Raw genomic sequence first — 21,020 nt, 5'->3', positions numbered from 1 at the left:
AACATATATTGTTATCTCTTATTATTATATTTGCTCTATGGTGATCAATACCGAAACCGGGAGTTGTGATCAGGGGCGGATCCCGGACGGACTTCTGGGGGAGGGTGGCGGTGGGTTGTAATACTGCTACTTAAAACTACTTTTAAGAGCTTCAAACTCTGGGATGGGTTTTATTTATATATAAAGTAAGAAAGTGTCCCTTATATATAAAGTAAGGGAGCGATAAACCCCTGGTTGTGATACGTTTTTCTTACTTCCTGTTTTTGTAGAGAAACAAACGAGTTTCGTTTCACAGTGTAAAATTACGGCAGACTTGCAATCTATGCGAATTGAATACTCAAACTTCAGTACAACAAGTAGCACAACTAACTGTTCCTCGGATGCTGAATCCGTATCAAAAAGCCATTATTAGCTATCACTTATCGTTTTTGTTCTATGGTGATAAAGATTGAAAGCAGGAATGGTTAATTTGAACCACTTCCGTCTTGAATAGAGGATTAAGGGAGGAGATGGAATATATTCTTAGGACGCTAAATCAATTTCAGAAAACCTCTTCTCGATATCTTTTATAGTTTTTGCTCTAAAAGTATTGGAACCGAAAGTAGGAGTAAATTTCAAGCATTTCCGGTTACAAAAGAGTGAAGCAGTTTATGACGATATGTTCTTTTAAAACCCTGAATTGATTCCAGAAAATTGCTTGTTGCTATCTATTACAATTTTTGTTTTATCGCGACAAGTGTTAACACCGGAAATGGTTAATTTAAACACTTTTGCTTCAAATAAAGTGTTAACGAAGAAGGTGAATCTATTCTTGGGATGCTGGATTGATTTTTTTTTTAAATGCAACTGGATATCTCTCACCGATTTTGCTCTATGAAAATTAGTATTACCTATAAATTCAAAAATAGTAATAAACTTCAATCATTTCTGCCCTTGTGGAGTATTGCGGATTGTAATGGTATTTTCTCTTGAGACCCTGAATTGATTGTAGGTGAACCACTATCTATTACCAATTTTGTTCTGTGGCGATAAATGTTGAAACTTGTAATCGTTAATTTGAACCACTTCTGGTGTGAATAGAGATCGAGGGAGAAGGTAGAGCCTATTTCTAGAACGCTTAGTCGATCGCGAAAAAGCGCATCACGATTTCTCCAAGTTTTTGCTTTATAAAAATCAGTATTGAAACCAATACGCTAGAAAATTCAGCCACTTTCGGTTTCGATAGTATTGTGGGTTGAAATGATATATAGCTTATATACTCTTGAGACGCCGTATCGATTCGATTGAGAAAAAGAACACTTGTGGATATCTATTACTATTTTTGTTCTATATCGATCAATGTTGAAACCGAAAATGGTTATTTTAAACAACTTCCGATCTGAATATAGAATTAATGGAAAGGTAGACCTATTTCTTGGTAACTGAATCGATTGCAAAAATCTACATCTCGATATCTCGTAATTCGGTATTGAAACCGGAAATAATAGTAAATATAAACAATTTCTGGTTTTGATTGAATGTTGTGGATAGTTATATGTTGTCTTCAGACGCTAAATTGTTTGCAATAAATCGCTTCTCGCTATCTATTACTCTTTTCGTTTTATAGAGATAAAAATTGAAACCAAAAAAAGGTATTTGAACCACTTACGGTTTGAATGGAGGATTAATGGAGCAGATCGAACCTATTTTATGGTCTCTAAATCGACCGCAAGAAACGACTTCTCAATATCTGTTACTGTTTTTGCTCTGACACCTGTCGACAGACAGACGGACAAAGTCATTCTAAAGACTTCCGACACTTATGCATAGCTTAAGCTGCAAGTGTAATAAGACCGAACATTGAATATGTTCTTGGGACACTGAATTGGTTCTGGAAAACTGCGTCTTTCTATATATTACCGTTTGTGTTCTGTGGTGATCAACAATGTAGTAGCAGAAAGCGGTAGATCTCTACCACTTCTGGATTAAATAAAAGTCAAATGGATTAGATGAATCTATTCGTGTTGAAAAAACTATGTATTCTCTCCCTATTTCTTACCGGTCTTGCTCTGGTGCCAGCCGACAGGCGAACGGATGGATAGACAAACTGATGAACATAGCCGTTCTATAAAACGTCCTATATGTATGCATAGTATACTATAGTTTGGAAGTACTAACAAATGAAATGAATTCAGTTTGTTTTACGAAAATTATCCGTTTTCCGTTTCTCGGCAGTTTTCGTTTTCCGTTTCTCGAAAAATTTTTCGTTTTTCGAAAAAAATTTCATTTTTCGTTTTTCAAAATTTTTCGTTTTCGAAAAAAAGTATTTTTCGAAAAAATGTGCCCATCCCTACTGGTGACTGGACAAACTTCTTACCAGTCCCTTTATAACCGGTTTTTTTTTTCAAATCTGTATCTAGTTCGAAACAATTTCATCTAGTTCGATATACAGATTTAAGAACTAGATGTAACTTTCATTGTGTAAATCCAAACTCTCATCCTTCACCATCATTTGTTTAGATAATTTTAGAGAGAGGACAGGGACCGTATCAGGGAAAATTTGAAATTAACTTGTAAGGAATTTTACAGATTTATTGAGAGTTAAAAAGGACTTCTTAAAGCAATTTCCTGTAGTTGAAGTTCAAGTTTAAAGAACCAATTTCATTTTCCAAATCCAAAATTGTTAAGTAAAAATTAATATACTTTTCTTCATCTGTTTTGATAATTTTAAAGAAGTGACAGTTACTGGTAGATGCAATAAAATGATCAATGCCGATTTCAGTTTCTCATTTATAGAACAATGTATCTATTAAGCTTATTAGAAATGTACTAAAATATGCAGAATACATGTGGTAACGCACTTTTGTTCACGATAATACATTTTCTTCCCATGGAGGGATCCGAACAGAGATACTTCACACTTAGACCCATATCATAGAAGATTTTGAGGAGGAGCCGTTTTTTTTATTTTCCAGAGTTACCAACCCTAGTTTTCTTTCTATTACATATACAGGGTAGCTCGGGCCTATATCGACCGATAAAAGAATAATTGATCCTAGCTCATTGTTAATTAGAGATGCAAGGGCTCGAAAAAAACCGGCTTTTTTGGGAAAAAAACTCGGTTTTTTCTGCTTCGCTTTTTTGTTTGGGAAATTTTGGGCTATTTTCAAAATTCTGCTTTAAATTGGTAAACCAGACTTTGTTTCGCTTCTCTATAACACAAAAAGTCATTTAACTAGTAGTTGATGTCGATAATAATATAAAACCTCGAAAATAAACCATGAATTTCGAAAAGACATTTGAAACAGTTTTACTTCTCAACATATTTACATTATGAATTCCAAAGGATTAACCAATGTATATAAGATTTTTTTTAACTTCCTATGTACAAAAGTAAGCAGGGTTGGGAAGAACTATGTTTTTCTTTTTTTGAAAATGCGAAAAACCCGTTTTTTGGGGGGAGTTTAAACTAGGCTTTTTTGGCTTAAACCAGGTTTTTTGGGTTTAGATATTTTGCTTTATGTATTTATATTACATATTGACCGAAATAAGTTTGTTTCGCCCTGGTGTTATTATGCAACAACGGGGTTATGCAGGAAGAGGTCACATAAGCTTAAAGAAATCCGGTCAGTAAATTTCTTAAATTGGGAAACTCCCGCCCTAGCCATCGGGAAAATCCCGTCATTACTCTAAATGTAAAACAATAACGGAAAAATCCTGTTATTGCTTTGCATGTAAAATTTAAAGGTCAACATATCATAATCAGTAGGCTAAAACTGAGGTATTAAATTACAAATTTAGTACGTACATATCATTGAAAGTCCAATCTAAGCTAATGTTGGAAGCTACGTAGGCAATCGATAAATTTTGCCAATTTCTATCAACATATTTAAGTAACCCTTGGATTCTTTATAAAACAACAGGCATTCAGGCATGCAGAAATATACAATTTGGTTTCGTTTCGTATGTTCAGGCTTAACACCGAGGTTATCAAGAAGAAGACTTTCGTTTAAAGTGACATCCGAACCGCTACTTTGTTTACGCATGAAAAAAGGGTTGTGGTTCGACCGAGAATTTAACATTGGACACCTTGATTAAAAGGTGAATAGGAAATAAAACTAATGCAGATGGTTTGATGTGGGGAAACGTCACCATGAAGTTCACACGATTCGCATTTTTCGTTCTTTTTATTTATTTATTTTTTTTTGGGTTTAAACCAGTTGTTTGTTTAAAAAGAAAAAAGAAAAAACTAGCTGGTGTAAACCAGCCAACCCTAAAAGTAAATACTTATTTTTAAAAAATACACAAATAACTAGCAAAATTCTATGTAGTATTTTTCAAAATATTCCATACCCTCTTTTTGGAACCAAATAAAATTAAAATAAAACATAAGAAAAATACTTAGATTTATATGATACACTTAAAGGCTGCACATCTAGAACTTTTGGTTTTGTATATTCTTGAAATTCTACAGTTTTATATAACCGCCATCACGGTTTACTCGGTCCTCAAGTTTTCTGAATTTTTAACAAGAGGAATTCAACATATGAAGGTTATGAGGCAAGAACATGGCAACCCACAATTTTACTATTTTAAGAAATTAGAGATTTCCTGCTGCACAATCCATTTTGAAAGTTGGAAAGCTAATTTTTCACATAAGACTATACATGAAGGATTAAACGAAGCGGTATGCGTTGCTATCTGGTGCTGTATAACTCAGCAATTGAAAATTTGTTAGTTATCATGTTCTTGGCTCACACCCTTCATATCATTATGGAACTCTCCTCACCCCACCACCACCAAAAAAAAAAAGTACTACGGAATATATTTAACTTAAGATAAATACAACTGCACAACAAACATGACTGAATGGTTAGCTTTTGCGCTTCTATCGGGAAGTCCGGGATTCAACTCAGCATTCGACCATTCTGACAAAGCGTTTCTTCATTCCATCTGTGAAGTAGAAATAGTGCGTGTACTGTGAGTTGGCCGACTTTCTTTCTTATTGTTTTTAAATCGTTATTATTACTAATTACCAGCAGTGACGGTTTTGCGAAGGTTAGGGGGACTGAAGCCTGTTTCCCAAAATTACTTCATGTCTAAAAAAACGAAATATCTATTAGTCATGCCTTTACTCATAAACTTTAAGCTCCCGTCAAATAAAAATTATGAATGTTTAGAAAAACTAAACATTAGTAAGAAAAAAATCCTCCCAAAATACTTTTCTAAATCCGGCACTGATTCTCAGTATAAAATGATCTTCAATGAGGTTGTATCCGGAAGATTATCGCTAAATATATAAACGAAACGAAATATTAGTTATGTCTGTACTCATAAACTTCAAGCTCCTCCCAAATAAAATTAGGACATTTTAGAAAACGAAACAATCAGAGAAATCCCTCCCAAAGTACTTTTCTAAATCCGTTACTGATTATTTGTATAAATTAGTATTCAAGGTTGTATCTGCAAAATTATTGCTAAATCGTTGCACAGCTACAGTATAACAGAAATGTGGAAGTACGGTTTGACGGATATATTGAAAAACGTACGCTTTGACGGATATATAGAGCTCCTCCGTGGCTAAGCGGTTAGCGTACGCGCCTTTGGCGTGGGAGGCCCGGGTTCGATTCCCGGCGTGAGCTCATGTGGTTCGGATTCCACGTTAATCAGTAGGTCCACGTCTCATATAGCCTCGCTGCTGAACGGGACGTTAAACTCAAACTCAACTCAACTTTGACGGATATATAGAAAAACGTAAGTTTAACTTTTGTGCTAGAAGCTAGAGTACTAAGCTCTTAGAAAAGAAACACGGATGACAAACTGAAATGATCCCGAGAAGAAAAAAAATGTCGATAACTCAAAAGTTAAAATAATGTTAAATAGCCTCTAAAATTGCCCTCAAATACTACATTCTTTACGTTAGCTTTAATTCGTAAAACATGTGCTCCATCCATCTTGCTGGTGAATTTTAGAGCGAAATATGGCATTTAGATCATGGAATTCTTATCTAACTATAGAATATACTATAAGAAAGCTATTTAGATAGAAAAATCATGAAAATGAAAAAAGCCAAAATTTCCAAAATTCTCGTTTTTTTTCAAAAAATCCGGCTTTTTATGTAAAAAAAACATCGATTCAAAAAAGCCGGCTTTTTTGCATCTCTATTGTTAATGCTAGGGTTGGCAAACTGTATGGTCTCGGTCGAGAAAGAGAACCAACACAGTTGAGACGCGCACAATACTGCTATTAATTAGAAATGGATTCAGAAAGTTGTAAAAAAAAATGGGTTCAGAAACAATGTATGCACTCTGCATCTGAATTTTTGAACGGTTCATGAAGCATTCATAACTTAAGCTGTACCAGCCACATTAGCACGCGTAAGTGAGTGTCTACGTTATGTAATAATAAGGTAGGCATATGAGTAGTGAGGCATACACATTCTTGTCACCAAAGTTGTGTAGCTCAGTGTAGCCAACCGATCAAAGAAATATCGACTTTTGGTTCTTTTACGATCATTTTTTTCTTGGGCTATAACGGATTTTTTAAAAGTTTTACGTCCCACTGTTATGCCAGCTAGGTTGCAGGAGATTATGATGATATAAAACACATCAAAGAAACGATTATGGGATAGGTTGATGTGATAAGATCTTTAAAAAAACAAGAAGAAGAAGAAGAAGAAGAAAACGGATGCAGAATTGTTTTTTGGAAGGGGTGGATCACCTCCTGAACCATGAATGTGCTGCTGATTTTTACACCTAAATTTAAAATCTTGATGTAATTTATATATTCAAATTATATATATATAGCACCTTCTTAGCTAAACGATTAGCGTAATCGCCTTTTGCGTGCGGTTCGATTCCTGGCGGGAGTTTATTGTGGTTCGGATTCCACGTTAATCCGTAGGTCCACGTCTTACATAGTCTCACTGTTGCACGGGACGTTATACTCAAAATCAATCAATCAAATTATATATGTGATGAATTGGTAGCTTTTATACATTAAACAATAGATCTTGTCCTATGGAGACTTCTTGCTTACAAAAGTCAGTACAACTCATTAACCAACCCAAAAACTTCTGATTCCATAATGTGTTCTCTCAGTAAAGCCACATTGCCACGTTAAATGAATCTTGTAGCTGTCATTAAAAAACAAAAAAAAAAAACTTGCAACCCGATCTTTCTATTTACTCTTTACATGTTACAACTTCTTGAAAGCAAGACAGGTTTCTTCACACATACAGTACTGCACTCTAGTGGACAAACAGTGAACCTCCTCATTAAAAACGTCTATTTTGGCGCACTTCCCCTCCCTGTTCAAAGAATTCGTTGTTTCGGAAACGGCGAAACTGTTTTTTTTTTTTATGTCAACAGGAGGGCGATAGCAGGTAGCAGGCAAGACGTCCCAGAAAGTTGCACATTGTTCAACTCCTTGCAAGATAGAAAAAAATGTTTTATGACTCTTTCAAGTCTATGTGTACACGGTGAAATATGGTAGAGTTTCAAGATTTTTTTTTTTATGACAGCTACAAGTTCTTCTAACGTGACAATGTGGCTTAAGGATTTGCTGAAAATTATAGTCCGTTTCAGCTTTCTTTTTTAGTCGACGTGAAATAAATTTAGCATCTTATCTTTCGGCGGGATATGTAACTCATTCCTATAACCAGGGACGGCGATTCGGGGAATAAGAGGAGGCAATTGCCCCACTACTTTTTTTTGAAATGACATCTTAATGTACATAGTTTCATTTGGAAATGTAAAGTTTTTGTTTATATTACTGGTTCATAAAAGAATGGTGTCATATATTTGAGTACGTATTGATTGTTTGTCTTCCCGTGGAGTTGAGAAAGCTACAGAAATTGCGTTTTAATTGCATATTCCTTAAAATGTTCTACCATACGCATGTAGTATTTCTTACTGTCTTTCATTTGCTAAGAGTAATAACACATATTTAGTGGAAGGTGTGGAATAAAAATATAAGTTGTTCATTAATCCCCAGTTTCAATATAGCTTCTACAAAACAAACCTCATTATTCATTACTATGAATAATTTTATCCTTTCTATTTATTTGTTTTGCAAATTTGTTAAATGATCTGATCACCCAATTTTCCAGACAGAATTTTAAGATATTCATGAGCAAGGAATCAATCCTCTTCTTACACTTCTGTTGTTTAAGAGAACAAAGGGCTAGTACCTACTTGCGTTGTTCTCGTCAATTTACTTAATAAAATGAAATACGATATATGATATTTTAACTGAAAAAGACCGTGTCCTATTAGTTATACAACCTTTTGTCAAACAAAGTGTTAGAAACAACCAATAAAGCTAACTAATATTAAGAGGCCTTATTACTGTGAAATTAAAATACCGCTAATTTAACAGTAATTATCTGATATCTTCAAATAGATTAAATATAATCAAAACGTGGAACAAGATCGCCCTAGACAATATTATTTTGCATGAGATACCGTTATAACGAGTGCGCTAGTAGCTTTACGTTTGCAGCTACTTAGAAACGTGAAAATAAATGCCAATTTTCTAAATGGCTAGAAATCGAAAGCAGATAAGTGAGTCATGATAACGGTATTTCATGTAAAATAATATTGTCTAGGGCAATCTTGTTCCACATTATGATCATCTTTTATCTATTTGAAGATATCACATAATTACTGCAAAATTAGCGGTATTTTAATTTCGCCGTGATGGAGCCTCTTTATATGCAAATATCAGATCATGTATTGCTCCCAGACACGCACATTTTAACGTCCAATCGCCGCCACTGCCTATAACCTTTTCTGTCACAAGGAGAAAATACAATTTTTTAGATAAAACGTCTGTCATATTACCCTCCTCAAGTGCGCACCCAAATTTCCTTTTTTTTATTGGCCGGGGTTCAAGGTTTAGGATGGGTCCAATACTATAAGCCACTACGTCTATATAGTAGGGTGCATCGAATTTCCACTTTTTTTTTTAAATCAGCTTACCCTTAGTGATTTTTTTTTGCGAAATGGGCTCCATATAACGTGTAAAAAATTGCAAGTCGATTGGTCAATATCTTTAGGTACCACCAACGGCTCAAAATTTTTAAATTTTGTTAAAAAATAAATGTTATTTAAAAAAATGTAAAATATGTACTTTTATAAAATATGGTTATCCTATGTCGTTTTGTTTCTGTGAAAAGTCTATATTTTACGTGCAAAAAATTTCAGCTTGATGAGTCAAGTCATTCAGGTGCCACCAGTGGCTTAAAATATGGTCAAATGTGGTATAATATGGTCATTTCTGAAAATTAAGTTGCATTGTTTGTGATTCATCTGGATCGTAATTAGATAAGAAATATTTTGTTTTACATCCGCAGCTTTTTGCTTATTTCCAAACATTAATGTTGGAAATAACCCAGAACTCACCACGAGGAGTTGGCTGCAGTTTGAGGTCCGCCCACCTGTATATACTATTGTTGCATATGGTGGTGCAAGTTCATATCGTTACTCTTTTACCTCAAATTGTTTTTGTATTAAATTCTGGTATGTTTTCTCTTGACTGTAGTGTTGTTAGGACAAATCTATGTCGTACTTCTTGCCCACATACCGCTGATACCGCTTCTGTCACCAACTTCACCATTTTTTCTACAGCGCGAGTGTGACAGGGTAAGGATGTAATAGATTCATCAGCCATTGGAGCCGTCTTTACATTTTCTCTTAGCTTCTGCAGGCTCAAGTGTTTTGTCAGCGGTGGCTCCATCAGCGTGCATGTTGACCAATTAATCATATCAACATAGTTTGTCGCTTTTAAGTTGATTTCAGGCACTACGAATTCTCGTACCGGTATGCGATCACCAGATTGGGTCGTTTGTCTAGCTTTTAGGACTCTCCTCCAGCCAAGTTCTCGTACCTTAGCATCTTGGTCAGTCAACATTGATAGAAGTAGGTTCTCAGGATGGCCGTACCACGCATTTCGACGAAGTGATAATTGCGGTCTGATATATTACATCTATATACTGCATTGGAGAATGTCAGCAATTTAACTCTCATTTGTTTAGAAGGGCTAGTCTTCGTTCTTTTAAGCGCAAGAAGAAACTCGACAGTGGAAACTGACTTTTCTCACGACTCATTTTGTAAAGGTACACTATCGTTTTGTCTTCTGGAACTGCTAATTTCATTGGGCTTTGGTTGATTTTTCTGACCTCGATTTTTTCGCAATAAATGTTTGACACGTTTCTGTGTCTCCTTTCTATAAAGTCCTGCCATACCCATCTGTCGGGTAGTTCTCTGGTCAATTAAAAATTAAACCTTCAATTCAGGCACTTTCTTCTCTCTCGCAGAAGTGCAAGCAACCAGATCGATGCATTTGGAAGAAGCGATATCAAACAAAGTTTTGCTGGCGAACGCCTGAAATTCTGCAACTTTGGAAGCAAAGGAAACGGGTTGGTCCTTCAACTTTTACAGCTGACGGACGTTTTTGTGATGTAAAATCAACGCTATTACCCGTTGCTCGCTCAAAATAGCTGCACCGCTGATTGATGCATTTTCCCAAATTTTGATTACTTTCCTTGCCATTGAATGAGCTAGCACCTTAGCAGAGTGGTCCTTCTGAGATGCTGCTTCCCATTTCGTGTTCTCTCTTTCCGACAAGAATTGCTTAAGAACACCAGCGATTGATGGAAGCTGATTAAAAGTGAATTCCACAGGGGATCCAATGACATTATGGACAAAGTTCCTTACATTCAAACGTGACTTTTTTTTAGATGACATCTTTACGGACACTTGATAGTTTATTCACCGAAAACAATTTTGAACAGTTAGACACTTTTGTCAATGCAAGACCTCAACAAACTTGCCGCACCATTGGAATGACGAACTGACACATTCAATGACTGCCGACAAGCACAAGTAGGACGCAATCCTTCAAAAACGCATACAAATGCACACGTATCTTCACTTAAACACAATCAACAACGTCAACAGTTTCCACATCAAACACCATTTTTTCTGTCTAGAAAGCAACGGAAAATTACTCTTAATCTCATTTCCAGACACACTAACAAGGAGTAACTTTTTTTTCTTTTCTCTCGATGCTACTCCAGTTTTAATTTTACGACAAACTAGCTTTTGGGCGATTTCATTCTATGCAGTGCAGGTGTATTATCGAAAGGAGTCTTTCTACAAAAATAATTACTTTTATTTTTTTTTCGCGCTACGAACATAAGCTGGACAACTACCGGTATGTGTCTTATTTGATAACATCCAATCTACTGTAAAGTCTGTTTTTTTTTTACCTTGATTGACCCACTTTTTACCTAATTAGCTGTTTATAAGAGACGAAAACTCGATTATTTTTTTACAAAACACTGAATAAAATATATTTTTGGGGGTTTTGTCCAAATTTTAAGAGGCCGGTAGCACCTGAAGGACTTGACCGATCAAGCTGAAATTTTTTCACGTAAAATATGTACATTTCTGCCGAAAATAACGACTAAGGGTAAAATGTTTTCGTTAAAGTAAATATGTAGAATATGTTTTTTTTTTTTTTTAAATGTATTTCTTAACAGATTTTTGAAACCTTAGACCGTTAGTGGCACCTAAAGAAATTAACTAATCGGCCTGCGATTTTCTATATGACGTATAGAGACCATTTCGCAAAAAAATTTCGCTAAGGGTAAGCTGATTTCAAAAAAAGTGGAAATTCGATGCACCCTACTATATAGTATTGAACCGGTATTATTCTGAACACGAAATGACGGTAAGTATTATTTGTTAACTACTTCCATGTATATTTGCTGAGGAAAATGAGAGAATTAGATTGTTTTTATAAGAAAAGAAAAAATGCAGATGAATGAAAGATCAAATTTTAGTCAACATCAATCATTTCTCTGATAAACAAGTATACTTTTATTTAAAAAGTGTACAAATGCGTGTCACACAGACTAGATTGCCGAGAAATTCCGTATTTATGTCTCCTAATAAAGTAATATTGGAAGTAAAAAGGAACTTTTAGGGGTCAGTCTTCCCTCCTCACCCCACAGGGATACAGTAGTGCTGGACAGATCTTCCCTAGTCAGGATGAAGCACAGCAAAAGAAGAACGAAGTTATTGAAGGTCATGTCCTAAAGAAAACTATATGAATCAGACATGATTGCCATTTTCACTTCTGGAGGGAGAAGCCTTTAAACACGTTCCTCACGTATTTACTCACGTAGTAAAGCATTTACGTGAGAAAATGAAACAAAGCTCCCCGCTTTTTACTGGTAATCTTCACAACGCAAAAAGAAACAATATCACAACTCAAAGTAGGTTACGAATTTCAGCGCCAGATGTCGCTCTTGTCAGCCTGGAGTTTCTTTAACATCAAAGATTCTTAAGGCAATAAGTCACAGAAGAAGATGATTATTAACCTATAGATTCACGTCTCATATAGCCTTGTTGCTGAAAGGAAGGATAAGCTCTAATCCAATGAAACAAAATATAAACGCAAAGCGATACGTAATGAGACTCTTGAATGTGTTTGTCTATTACACGACAGAGCCAGTTTCGGTGTTTCGCTGATTAGGTGGGTGAAACCAGGGCCGGATTAATGCCGGGGCTTAGGGGGGCTGTAGCCCCGTTCCTCTAAGTTGACGTGGGCCTCCACTTTGATCAAAATCTCAACTGGCTGTCTAGAAAGAATCATACAAGATACAATCATAGTAGTAATCGCGGGACTTGAGGCCATTTTTACCGCCCCCTAGAGCGTGGCGCCCGCCGCCGCCGCCAAAAATTTGCGCCCCGGGCGCCCGGCGCCCATTTTTTGGGGTTACATGTTATGACGTCATAGGGTCACGTGATGTTAGGCCATGCCTTTTTTGGGTTACGTGATGTTAGGCCCTGGAGCATGGAGCCCGCCGCCGCCGCCAAAATTTTGCGCCCCGGGCGCCCGGCGCCCATTTTGGGGTTACATGTTATGACGTCATAGGGTCACGTGATGTTAGGCCATGCCTTTTTTTTTGGGTTACGTGATGTTAGGCCACGCCTTTATGGGTTACGTGGTGTTAGGCCACGTCTTTATGGGGTAGTTTTACCGAGGGGGGTTGATTTTGTTTTCTTTTACGGCATAAAATTTTTGGAGATCGTTACTTTTTAATGGAATATAGGTGTATGTATAGTTTACTTTGCGGTATATATTTTCAATTTAGCGCCCCTAGGCCACACCCCCGTTCGCCTTTATGGGGTAGGTTGTTGATTTTGTTCCCTTTACGTATAAAATTTGGAGATTGTTACCTTATGATGAAGTACAGGTGTATGTATAGCTTATTTTGTGTTACTTGATTTTAACTTTTGCGCCCCTGGAGTGTGACGCCACTGAAATTTTGCGCCCCGGCCCCTTTAGTTTACATAGTTTACGATCCGCCTTTATGGGGCAGTTTCACGTATGAGTTTATTTGTTTCTTTTTATGGTTATAAATTTGAAGAATGTTATTTCCTTTTTACCTTATAGGATGTATATATAGCTTACCTTATTTTTGTTCCCTTTGATACACCCATGCGCACACCTTAGCATTACGTCATGGGGTCACGTGGTGTTAGGCTTTATGGGTAGACCTACCGAAGGGGTGCAGGGGTACATAGGACCACCCCCCTTACATTTTGGAAATTGCCAAATCTAAAAATTTGGTATGGTAGCCTAGGACCATAGTATGTACCTCTACTAGTATTGGGTGTCTATGTCGTTCCCTTTCATGGGTAAAAAATTGCCAAAAAATTCAAATTTCGGGGTTTTTTGACCTAATTTATCCCCTTTGATGAGGTGTTATTACCCTATATGGATATATGTGCATATACAGGGTCAATTACCTTTCATAAGACATGGGTATATTTGTGCACCCCGGCAGGAGTACATTGGCCCACCCCTTAAATTTTTGGAAATCGCCCAATTTAAACATTTGGTATAATAGTATAAAATCCTAATATAGATCACTATAAATTTGGGTGGTCTACCTCGTTCCCTTTTAGGGGTATAAAATTGCCAAAATATAAAGGTAAGCAATACGTTGTATCACGTGTTTGGTTTTTTGACCTAATTTATTCCAATGGATGAGGTCCTATTATCTTATATGGTTATATGGTCATGTATAGGGGTCCATCCCCTATTATAAGACATAAATACATTTGTGCACCCCTTGAAATTTTTTTTTTATTTTGGGAATGATACCTTGGCCCACCCCTTAAGTTTTTTAGAAATTGCCAAATTTAAACATTTGGTATCATAGTACTGGACCCTAATATATATTACTATAAATTTGGGTGGTCCACCTCGTTCCCTTTTAGGAGCCATTTTGTTCCGCTTTAGGGGTGAACATGGATACAGTGGTCCACCTCGTTCCCTTTTAGGGGGCATTTTTGTTCCGCTTTAGGAGTGAACCTTGCAATCGTCCCGAGTTTGATTCTTGGAAATGTTGAATTTAACGTCCCCGCGAAAACGGTGAGAAATGATAGGACGAAACATGAACTTACTTGACTGAGGATTGAAGCAGTGACCTCATACACTAGAGACAATCGCTGAGCCATCGTACACGTGTGTTGATTACTATGCAATGGTCCCGAGTTTGATTCTAGGTGTTAGTTTCAGGAAATGTTAACGTTCCCTTGAAACGATGATGAGAAATGAGAAAACATCATAAACTTACTTGCTTGCGGATTGAAGCAGAGACCTCACACATCAGAAAAAAAAAACGCTGAGCCACCGTACTCCATTCAGTGCAAGCAATTTTTGCGTATGAAAAAAGAACATGAACAGATTATGTTACATTACTACACATTTCTGCTCGTTGTTACGCATAGAAGCTTGTTATTGTGAAATTGCAGCATGTGCTTTTACTACATCAGCATTTTTTCTCAGCTGACGGACTTTTAAAGCTCAACTTTACATTTATGTCAAAGACAGTTTCGTAACATATCGATGAGTGTTACATTTTTTCAATCAAGTTTAAGAAAAATGAATCACATTTTAGATGTGGTAATTTGAATGTCGTAAGAAACTAACGAGTCAACGGTATGATGTCATTATCAAAATTGCGATACTAGATGTCGTAACGATTGATGTGTAAGGAGAAAAACGTGAATAATGTCACAACCAATCAGATTGCTTCTTACATCACGTTTCGGCTCATGATACATGATGAAAGCTGTGTTTTCATTGGTTCTCCGTGATGTCATTGATTCATTTCCTCGTTTCTGATTGGCTGATAGTGTTGTCACTTTATAGTTGAACACGTTTCAGACCTAAATAAATTTCTTAATTTCATTTTCAAATCCTACTTCCACGAAGATCTTGAATGAACGTAGGTGTACCTCTAGTGACAGCGTGACTTTACTCCGTTCCTTGAATTTGAGGTAAGTATCAACCGCGTTTTCTTAACATCAATGGAGTGTTTTTGCATGAGGATAACATTGTTATCACTGTTTTATTTTAACATGAATTATTTAGCAAATGGAAGAATAACTTGACCGGGGATCGAATTAGGAATCCCACACATTAGAAGTAAGCACGAGAAAATTGTTGATTTTGGTTTAGCGTCCCTTCAGTAGTGGGGTGCTAGGAATACAGCTTAATGTTGAATTTGAGCGCATACTGGGTGTTGAACCCGGGCCAGAGTTGCGTAACGCTAACCACTTAGCTCAGTTTCTGAAAGTAAACAAAGAAACTACGCACGAATTTGTTCCCTACAACGTGAGACGTGGACTTGCAGTTTAATGTGGGATCTGATCTCCCGCCGAGAAACGAATTCGAGTCTTTCTTGTCTTAGCTCGAAAAAAGAAAAAAGCAAGCGCATGACATTTTGTTTTCGTTTCATGTTCGTCATACGTTTTAAAGTTCAGTGTCAGAGGAAAAATGCTTACTACAATGATTCTTTCAGCACAGTTAGAAAAACAATTTCATTCATTCTTTTTATCACTACAGAAACTTAGGTCATTTACATGTTGATGTTGGTCCGGGTTTGACGACAATAAAACGTTTCAGTAGTAGAACTATTTGAGATATGATAATTCTTTTAGGATTGATCGTGTAGTCATTTTGATAACGTAGCAATTTTCTGAATTCAATTTTAATTCGTGCTTTTTTTTTTCTCTTTTCGTTTTAGATATTTGTTTTTCTTTGCCTATTCCTTTTTTGCTTACCTTACCTTTTTCCCTATTTGAATATGGCTACTTCTGGCTTTACTGTCTTGCGAGAAATCAATAGACATTATCGGCGTTTTAATCTTGAAGGACGAATGCTGGAAATTCAAATTAATGCTCCGACTAGTGACACAGATATTGTTGAGTGGGTTCAGGCCTCCTTTCAACAGATGTTGGATTACTTATTGGAAAATGTCGACGAATTATCGATGGTTGGATTATCGATTTTATCTCACGATGAGAAGAACAAACCGTTTTATTTATCTTTTCGGCGTGCAAGTAATCTGACACTGGAGACTTTATGGGCTTCCTTTGATCGCATTCTTCAAAGTAACGATAGTTTTCTCATGAACGAACCGTTCATTGTACATTTTCATCATGTGGATGTGCCCCGTGGATTTGGATTGGTGCGTCGAGGTCTTTTATCAAACGACGAATTATTAAAATGCAAGAAAGGCATTCTACGTGTAAAAAACACCGACAAGAATTGCTTGGCTTATGCAATTGTGATTGCTATTGGCCTAAAGAAATATAAAGATACAAATCAGAAACTGTACAATCAATATCGCAAACAGCTCAAGTTTGTTGTTATTCCAGACGTACATGAACTTTTGTCTCGATCCTCAGTGAATTTAGATCATGGGGGATCCGTGGAAGAATTGCGACAATTGCAACGTTACTTGACAAATTATAAACTTACCGTATACACCAGCTTTTCCGGAGAAGATATTCTGTATGAAGGACCGGGTGGCGAAGACAAAATTCCAATCAATTTAATGTGCATCAATTCTCATTATGACATCATCACGTCATTAACGTCTGTTTTTTCTACCAGCTATTACTGTACTGCATGCCACAAAAAATATGATCATCGTAATGCACACGTCAAGAACTGTTCGGCCATGTGTGAGAAATGTTTGCAGAAACCGCCATGTAGTAAGACCAATACGGAGAAGCAGTGCCCAGAATGCAATCGTGAATTTTATGGTGAAACATGCTATACAAATCATCTGACTGTACCATATCATAAGGGCCAACCAATATGCAAGATGGTGAAACAGTGTGCCAAATGTCTACGCATTTATTCGTTTGTCCATACAGGGGAAAGAAAACATGATTGTACTGATTATTTTTGTAATGTGTGCCATAAACATGTTACGTCTACCCACCAATGCTACATGAAGCCTGATACGACTCAATTAAAACCTGGAGTTCCATCAGTGTTACATGCCAAGAAAGCTATGATTGTCTTCTATGATATCGAAGCCACACAGGATACTTTCTTCGATGAAGACACGTTCATTCATAAGCCCAATTTACTGGTGGCCCAACAAGTATGTTACAACTGTGTTCAAGATGAGGATATATATCATCCGTGTGAAGTTTGTGGACAGCGAGAACATATTTTTCAAGATGATCCGATCAATGCCTTTCTTGCGTATTTACGTCAACCACGACCCAACATCAAACTTATTGTATCTTTGGCACATAACTGTAAGGGATATGATGGTCATTTTATTCTTAAATCTTTAGTGGAAGAACATGAATTGAAACCTACTTTGATCTTGAACGGAGCAAAAATTTTAAGCATGAAAGTGAATCACTTATCGTTTATTGACTCCTTAAATTTCATGCCAATGGCTTTAAGTAAATTATCCAAGGCATTTCATTTACCAGCGACCAAAGGATATTTTCCACACTTTTTTAATACTGCTGCAAATCAAACGTATGTGGGAAAATTACCGGACATCCATTATTATGGTGCAGATGAAATGAAAGTGGATGAACGAGAGAAATTCATGACATGGTACAACGAACACCAGAACGATACGTTTATTTTCCAAGAAGAATTGGTAAACTATTGTGTCCAGGACGTCAACGTACTTCGAATGGCTTGTATATCTTTCATGACCACTTTTGAACAAGAAACTCACGTCAATCCTTTCCTGGAGGCTATCACTTTGGCGAGTGCGTGCAATTTAGTATTTCGACGAAATTTCTTAAAACCTAATACTATTAGCATTCTCCCTGCACGTGGATACCGTCACAGAAACAATCAGTCACGGATTGCTTTGCAGTGGCTTGCCTACATGGAAGAAAAAGAGGGTCATTCAATTCAACATGCTGCGAGAGGAAAAGAAGTTTATGTTGCTGGTTTTCATCTGGACGGCTACTACCAAAATCCCGACACTAAAGAGAAACACGTGTATGAATTTGAAGGGTGCAAATTCCACGGCTGTCCTCTATGTGTCCCTACAGGCCGTGATCAACCCATTTATGAGAACTCCGAAGAAACGATGAACTATCGCTACGAGAGAACACAGCGTAAAATGAAGTTATTACGATCCATGGGATATAAAGTACATGAAATGTGGGAATGTGAATTTCGTCAAGTGTTAAAATCCAATCCAGCATTGGCCTCTTCTTTAAGCACACATCCTTATACTAATAAGACACCATTAAATCCAAGAGACAGCTTCTATGGTGGCCGTGTTAATGCCATTAAATTGTACCACGTCGCAAATGAAAATGAAGGCGAAGAAATAAAATTCTTGGATATCGTCTCCCTGTATCCTTATGTGAATAAATGTGGACGGTATCCAATAGGGCATCCACGAATATATCTACAGGGAGATCCAGAAATGCCCGACATTCAAACTGTCAACGGATTAGTCAAGTTGAAGATCTTGCCTAGCAGAAATGTGTTTCATCCAGTACTGCCATTTCGCTCAAATAAGAAGTTGTTGTTTCCACTTTGTGCTGCCTGTGCCACAGCATTAAATCAAGATTCTGAATGTACACATTCGGACAGTGAACGAAGTCTAACAGGAACGTGGGTGTCCTATGAAATTCAAAAAGCCATTGAACTTGGGTATCAAGTCATTGAAATTTACGAAATTTGGGATTACGACATCACCGTATATGATCCAGAAACCAAGACTGGCGGATTATTCAGCGAATACATTAACACATTTTTGAAATCTAAGCTGGAAGCTTCTGGTTGGCCTACCAATTGCGTCACCGAAGAAGAAAAGCAGCAGTATATCCAAGTGGTACAACAACGGGAAGGCATAACTTTAGATGCAGCAAATATAATGAAAAATTCAGCACGTCGTAGTCTTGCAAAACTCTGTTTGAATGCCTTCTGGGGACGACTCGCTATAAGAGACAATTTCAGCCAAACGACCATCATTAACGACCCCAAAGAACTGTATCAGAAATTAACTGCTCCAGATATAAAAGTCAACCAAATTTTACCTGTTAACGATTCGATGTTATACCTTTATTGGCAGTATGAAGATGATGTTCCAGTACAAAATAACAATGCTAATGTTGTCCTTGGAGCATTTACAACGTGTCAAGCTCGTCTGGAACTCTACAAATATTTAGAACTGCTGCAAGAAAGAGTGCTATATTTCGATACAGATTCAGTGATATTCACGCAGCGACCATCACAGCCCACAATAGAACCAGAAGTATTTCTTGGTTCAATGTCAAATGAACTGGAATCAATTGGACCAAAAGCATACATTAAAAAATTCGTGTCTGGTGGCCCAAAACAGTACGCCTTGGAAATCTACAACCCCGACACGAAATCAACCAGTTATGTATGCAAAATTCGTGGATTCACACTCAATTATACTGCAAGTCAAAAGTTAAATTTCAATAGTCTGGAGCAAATGATCGTAAATCAATCGAGTGAAAAAATCTCCATTAGCACGCCGCACAAAATTTACAGAACCCACGATCATCATCTTGTCACAAAACCTGAAGAAAAGAAGTACAGTTTCAACTATAAAAAACGCCGATTAATACCAGACACATACGAGACATTGCCCTATGGGTATAAAAAAGCCAGAACAGAATAACAGCCATATTTTCCCCTAATCCCACCAACATCACCTCCCAAAGACGGGGCAAAGAATCAACGCAACACGGGACATGCTTCAACGAGGCCACAGCGGAAACAAAACTCAGATGACATCACCTTGCAGAAACCCGTGGAGAAAAAAAAAAGGAATTCAGGTACGTCACATTTGCGTTTCTTTTCTCACCTCACTCTCTCTTGATCAGTTAGTTCGATGTTAATAATCTGTTTTTCTTCTTTCACAGGAAACAAAATAAATATTACCATGTATATTCATATGTTTTATTTTCTCTTTACAGAATTTGTACCCGTCACGGACACGTCTTCCTTTGAAGAAAAAGAAATTCTGTATTCTCTTTCACATGCTAAAATAAATGTACAAAAACATGATTCTGTGTTTTTTATTTCACATCCTAAAATCAAATTCTTTTTCCTGTACTGCGATTTCAATTTCTTTTTCTGAATCAGTTTACCGGTAAAATAAATCAATGTTTTACGAAAAAAAATCAAACTAAATTTTTGTTTCAGAAAATTTTTAGTGTACGAAAAAAAAAACTGATTCAGAAAATTTTTGTGTACGAAAAAAAAAATGTTTTCAGAAAAATTTTTTGTGTACGAAAACAAAATTCTGTTTCAGAATTTTTTTGTGTGTACAAAACAAAAACTGTTTCAGAAAAATTTTTATGTACAAACAAAATTCTGTTTCAGAAAAATTTTTATGTACAAACAAAATTCTGTTTCAGAAAAATTTTTGTGTGCAAAACAAAAATCAGTTTTCGTCACGAAACTGCTCCGACTAAATGAATCGATTCATTCTGATAGTGTTGGCAACACTGGAAAAATTTCGGTAAGTATCGCTCAGGCACTGAGTTACAGCGAACACAACTAGATTCGAACCAGCAACCTTACATGTCTGATTCATCTCTAAATACAGCCAACTAAACAATAAGATTATGTGTATACGTCAATGCTTTGCACTGAGTCAACAAGGTTTTCTTCAAGGTCAAAGTTGCACACGAAGTAAA

At 36.6% G+C, this 21,020-nt stretch overlaps 1 protein-coding gene across 1 annotated transcript; it reads left to right on the top strand.

Moving 5' to 3' along the window:
* The first annotated feature begins 17,822 nt into the window (after window positions 1–17,822).
* LOC145674681 (uncharacterized) lies at window positions 17,823–20,381 on the top strand. The gene is made up of 2 exons (XM_081744908.1): window positions 17,823–20,153; window positions 20,295–20,381. Exon 1 carries the CDS (start codon window positions 17,900–17,902, stop codon window positions 19,994–19,996), a length of 2,097 nt encoding a protein of 698 aa, XP_081601034.1. The 5' UTR covers window positions 17,823–17,899; the 3' UTR covers window positions 19,997–20,153; window positions 20,295–20,381.
* Window positions 20,382–21,020: the final 639 nt, after the last annotated feature.

Source organism: Thermobia domestica, chromosome 17 (assembly GCF_964235325.1).
Source record: "Thermobia domestica chromosome 17, izTheDome1.hap1.1, whole genome shotgun sequence".
Lineage (NCBI taxonomy): Eukaryota > Metazoa > Arthropoda > Insecta > Zygentoma > Lepismatidae > Thermobia > Thermobia domestica.
This window is presented reverse-complemented; position numbering and strand designations above follow the sequence as displayed.

What these genes read in the sequence shown, in the direction of transcription:
- LOC145674681 (XM_081744908.1), top strand. Translation starts at nt 17,900, where the DNA reads ATGAAAGTGGATGAACGAGAGAAATTCATGACATGGTACAACGAACAC.